The 6,061-nt window shown below is 37.4% G+C and overlaps 1 protein-coding gene across 2 annotated transcripts in view; it reads right to left on the bottom strand.

Moving 5' to 3' along the window:
- Positions 1 to 550: 550 nt before the first annotated feature.
- BRMS1L (BRMS1 like transcriptional repressor) overlaps positions 551 to 6,061 on the bottom strand; it is a 44,418-nt gene continuing 38,907 nt past the window's right edge. For both annotated transcript variants that reach the window (XM_061394936.1, XM_061394934.1), the window contains exon 10: positions 551 to 1,983. In XM_061394936.1, coding sequence (XP_061250920.1) covers positions 1,866 to 1,983 — 118 coding nt within the window. In that variant the 3' untranslated portion in view covers positions 551 to 1,865. The remainder of the gene's footprint in view (positions 1,984 to 6,061) is intronic.

Genomic DNA, 6,061 nt, shown 5'->3' with positions numbered 1-6,061 from the left:
CAGTTCAGTCGCTCAGTCATGTCCGACTCTTTGTGACCCCATGAATCGCGGCACGCCAGGCCTCCCTGTCCATCACCAACTCCTGGAGTTCACTCAAACTCACATCCATCGAGTTAGTGATGCCATCCAGCCATCTCATCCTCTGTCGTCCCCTTTTCCTCCTGCCCCCAATGCCTCCCAGCATCAGAGTCTTTTCCAATGAGTCAACTCTTCTTAGCTGTCTTAAATATCTGCAACAGAGGTTGAAACAGAGAAGCAGTAGCATTTGTTCAACACTCCATATCTATTAATGTAAATTGGCTTAAATCCTTCTCAGAAGTAGACAGGTTATAAATAATAAAAGAACTCATGCACAAGTCATTCAAGACACTACGAATGACACTCAAACACATCTTTTTATTATATACTAAATTTAAAAATACAAATCTTATTAAAAATGCTTATGAAACATCGTATACATAAGTACTGTCAAATACTATCAGATTATGACATTATGTACACTTGCTAAGGTTAATTAGAAACAGAACAACATTCATAACTTTGCTGATAATGAATTTCAGAAGTCAATATTTTAATTAACATTTGGCAACTTTGAAGTAGTGATCTGCACAGGAAGATGTCTGCAGAGGTAAAACAGTGAGAAAACAAACGGAAAAATGCAGATATTCCTGCCCTAAGTGTTATTAAGTAGATCTCTTCTTCATCCTCTTAAGTCTCAATATAACAGAAATTAAAGTGCATAAGACCACCAGGAATACCTGATTCAGTTGTACCCTAATACATACTACAGCCAATTGTGCTGCCATACTGAGGGCTTCGATCTCTGTACTGTTCCTGAGGTTTTAGAAGTTAATTTTGAAGGTGACTAGGGGAAGAGAGGCCAATACTTTTTAAATTGCACAAAGTGGCCTTAAAGTGTAGAAACACCAAAGATAAAAATATTAATTTGGGAATAGATTCAAGGAGATCATCCCTGTCTATTTTGCCCTAGAAATAAAATTAGGATATGAACCTAGTTTTACCTCTGGAAAATGCTTACTAAAAATCTGTTTCAAAAGATCAGACATGTACAGCAAGTACCACAATACTGTCAGTTACTGTCCACCCACTTACATACTGTATCATAAATACCAGGCATCAATACCTGCCCTCCAAAGATTCACAAGAAACACAGGAAGAAGCATGTTATTACTTGACACTAATTTTGCTAATCAACATAAAGTATGATCTGTAAAAATAGGTCACCACCATATAATCAAGGAAGAGGAGAAGGAAAGCTGCTAGTCTACAAAAGTGCTCCTTTTCGCTTTCAAGCCCAATAGCTTAATTTGGGGTAAAATAAGATTGTAAAGTAAGGCCATCAGTTATAAATAAGCTGATGAAGCCGTCTATACATACTCACGTATATATGTTTAAATTTCAGTTCTGATTTAACATGAATGTGCTATTACAAACCATTTATAGGAAACATTTTATCAGGCTTATTTACAAATATATGATCAGAGAAAAGATCTTGAAAATCAAAAAAACTGCAGATAAATGTAGCCATTGCTAACACAGTTCACTAAAGGTAAGACAGATTTACATAAAAACCAAAGGAAAAAGTTTAGTAAGAAACCCCTACCATATACACCTATTGGTCATTGGATCAAAAAGGCAAATAAATGTAATGATCATGACTAAACTTTTATTACTGTCTCTTTTAATAACATATCAACATGAGGTTTACTTAGAGTACTACCTATAAATACAGTCTCTCATGATTCAATGAGAATATTAAGTTACTGAATACATTTTTTTATTCCCATGGCACATCATACTTGGTAACACTAATAAGGTAGATTTAGATAACACTTAAATCATGATTACGAATGTTTAATTGAGTATTTTCCTTTCTGTAGCTGTGAAATGTAAAGCTTAGATTTGCTTCCATCAGGCCTCTTAAACCAAACTTCATCATGGTTAATTGTTGTAATTACAGCACTAAAAAGAAAAAAAAAATATGAATGAATGAATGACAATATGCCTCCCCTACTCATTTTAGAGCACTAGCTATAAAACCAAAATAGCTGGACTATAAGGGTAGACTCAGGTATGTAACTGTCATTTATCAGAATGCTACTAGCAGGGCATGCTGCCAAAAATACCACATTCAGCAACACAATTATCTTTCTTTTCTTAATAGAGTTAGTAAAATTTACTCTTGGAACTATTAAAAGCACATTGTCCATTTCCAACCCACCTCCAAAAGACAAAAAAATGGAGCTAAAACCACTCCTTATATGGTATTACAGCTCCAACTCATATGAATATGGTTGTAGGATATGTTCTAAATACAAATCTTAATTCCCAGTGTCAAGCATTTTTAGTACTCATACATATTTTTTTTAACAGTATTAATCTTTATATATTAGGTTGGTGCAAAGGTAATTGCAGTTTTGCATTGTTGAACTTTGCCATTTGATATTGGAATACATTCTTAAATGCAGTTATGTTATACATCATTTTTTAACGTACATTTCTCACTTTATGCTTTTTTGCTAATGACTTATTACTTGCTGTGTATTTTGTATTTATTTTAGACAAGGGAAATGATGTTAGACAAAAAGCAGATTTGGGTAATTTTTGTTATTCAAGTTCAAAATGGGACATAAAGCAGCACAGATAACTCACAACATCAATGCACCTGACCCAGGAACTGCTAACGAACCTACAGTGCAGTAGTGGCTCAAGATGTTTTGCAAAGGAGCTGAGAGCTTGAAGATGAGGAATGCAGTGGCCAGTCATCAGAAGTTGACAATGAAATTGAAAGCCATCACCGAAGCTGATCCTATTACAACTACATGAGAAGTTGTTGAAGAACTCAACATTGATCATTTAGTTCAAATTGCCAACATCCGCTGGATCATCGAAAAAGCAAGAGAGTTCCAGAAAAACATCTATTTCTGCTTTATTGACTATGCCAAGCCTTTGACTGTGTGGATCACAATAAACTGTGGAAAATTCTGAAAGAGATGGGAATACCAGACCACCTGACCTGCCTCTCAAGAAACCTGGATGCAGGTCAGGAAGCAACAGTTAGAACTGGACATGGAACAACAGACTGGTTCCAAATAGGAAATGGAGTATGTCAAGGCTGTATATTGTCACCCTGCTTATTTAACTTCTATGCAGAGTACATCATGAGAAACGCTGGGCTGGAAGAAGCATAAGCTGGAATTAAGATTGCCGGGAGAAATATCAATAACCTCAGATATGCAGATGACACCACCCTTATGGCAGAAAGTGAAGAACTAAAGAGCTTCTTGATGAAAGTGAAAGTGGAGAGTGAAAAAGTTGGCTTCAAGCTCAACATTCAGAAAACTAAGATCATGGCATCCGGTCCCATCACTTCATGGCAAGTCGATGGGGAAACAGTGGAAGCAGTGAGAGACTTTACTTTTCTGGGCTCCAAAATCACTGCAGATGGTGATTGCAGCCATGAAATTAAAAGACACTTACTCCTTGGAAGGAAAGTTATGACCAGCCTAGATAGCATATTGAAAAGCAGAGACATTACTTTGCCAACAAAGGTCCATCTAGTCAAGGCTATGGTTTTTCCAGTGGTCATGTATGGATGTGAGAGTTGGACTATAAAGAAAGCTGAGCACCGAAGAATTGATGCTTTTGAACTGTGGTGTTGGATAAGACTCTTGAAAGCCCCTTGGACTGCAAGGAGATCCAACCAGTCCATCCTAAAGGAGATCAGTCCTGGGTGTTCATTGGAAGGACTGATGTTGAAGCTGAGACTCTAATACTTAGGCCACCTGATGCAAAGAGCTGACTCGTTTGAAAAGACCCTGATGATGGGAAAGATTGAGGGCAGGGGGAGAAGGGGACAACAGAGGATAAGATGGTTGGATGGCATCAGTGACTCAACGGACATGAGTTTGAGTGAACTCCGGGAGTTGGTGATGGACACGGAGGCCTGGCATGCTGCTATCCATGAGGTTGCAAAGAGTTGGACATGACTGAGCAACTGAACTGAACTGAACTGAACTGATGGTCATTTGGCATTTGAAGCAAACTGGAAAGGTGAAAAAGCTCAGTAAGTGAGTACCTCACAAGCTGACTGAAAATCAAAACACTCGTTGTTTTGAAGTGATGTCTTCTTCTCTTACTCTATGCAACAATGAACCATTTCTCAATTGGATTGTGACATGCAACAGAAAGTGGATTTTATACGACAACTGGTGATGACCAGCTCAGTGGCTGGACCAAGAAGAAGCTTCAAAGCACTTCCCAAGGCCAAATTTACACCAAAAAAAGGTCCCGGTCACTGTTTGGTGGTCTGCTGCCCATCTGATCCACTATAGCTTTCTGAATCCTGACAAAACCATTAGATCTAAGAAGTATGCTCAGGAAATTGATGAGATGCATTGAAAACTGCAATGCCTGAATCCAGCATGGGTCAACAGAAAGGGTCCAATTCTTCTCCACGAAAATCCCCAAACACACGTCGCACCACCACCGTTTCAAAGCTGAACAAATTGGGATACAAAGTTTTGCCTCATCTGCCATATTCACCTAACTTCATGCCAACTGACAACCACTTCTTCATGCATCTTGACGACTTCTTGCAGGGAAAATGCTTCTACAACCAGCAGGGTGCAGAAAATGTTTTCCAAGAAATAGTTCATCACATCTCGAAGCATAGATTTTTATGCTTCAGAAATAAACTCATTTCTCGTTGGCAAAAATGTGTTGATTGTAATGGTTCCTATTTTGATTAATAAAGATGTGTTTGAACCTAGTAACAGTGATTTAAAATCCACAGTCCCAAACCACAATTACGTTTGCACCAACCTAACAGAAGTCTTTCTAAAACTATGTTTGTGTTTAATCCTCTTTTATGCTATTTTATCTTCTTTTTAGTGCTATCCTGGTGACTCAATAGTAAAGAATCCACCTGCTAATACAGGAGACACAAGTTTGATCTATGGTGCAGGAAGATCCCCTGGAGCCTTCCCCTGGAGAATGAAAGGGCAACTCACTCCAGTATTCTTGCCTGGGAAGTCCCATGGAGAAGAGGAGTCTGGCCAGCTACAGTCCATGGGGTCACAAAGAGTCAGACACAACTTTGTGACTGAGCACAAGCATTTCCTTTTTAACCATATTTATGCTACACAGTAGTAGTTATATGTCTCAAAAGCAATAAGATAAGGCAAAGAAGCTAGGGGTACTTTATATATATATAAGCATATATATATATATGTGTGTGTATATATATATACACACCCCTAAGCATATATATATATATATATATATGCTTCCCAGGTGGTGTTAGTGGTAAAAAAAACCCACCTGCCAATATTGGATATCTAAGAGACATGGATTCAATCCTTGGGTCAGGAAGATCCCCTGGAGGAGGGCATGGCAACCTACTCTCAGTATTTTGCCTGGAGAATCCCATGGACAGAGGAGCCTGGCAGGCTACAGTCCATGGGATCACAAAGAATCCGACATAACTGAAGCAACTAGCATGCATACACACAGATTCTAAGTAGTAGTAGTTATATGACTCAAAAGCAATAAGATAAAGCAAAAAATCCAGGAGTATTATATATATAACCTAGTAATTAATTAGCTCAATGGACTTTTATGAGAAAAGTTTGCTCCTGAAATGAGTATTCAATATTAAATGCAAACACCTTATTTACTATTACTACCTAGAAAAAGTTATTTTCTTACTGTAGAGGATAAAAAAACTCTGAGGATTAAATAATAAACTATAAAGGAACTAAAGAAGTGATGCACATTAATATTTTCCAAAGGCCACACCAAAGAAAACTTAGAAGGCTCTATAAATAATTATACAAACTTTATTTAAGCTCAGACAGGGTTGAATCCTTTAAAAGGCAATTTTCAGTTTTCATGTTATACTTTAATTACCATCACTCTAAATTTTCATTAATTTTCAATTCCTTTCCCATTCTGATTGATGCAATTTTTTTTATACAAAATACTAAAATATACCCCCAAAAGTTAACATTAACACTGGTGTTCAAACATGCTAATCAAA

The sequence above is a fragment of the Bos javanicus genome, chromosome 21, assembly GCF_032452875.1.
Source record: "Bos javanicus breed banteng chromosome 21, ARS-OSU_banteng_1.0, whole genome shotgun sequence".
NCBI classification, from domain to species: Eukaryota; Metazoa; Chordata; class Mammalia; order Artiodactyla; family Bovidae; genus Bos; species Bos javanicus.
The sequence above is the reverse complement of the archived record's forward strand: the minus strand, read 5'-3'. Positions and strand labels throughout refer to the sequence as shown.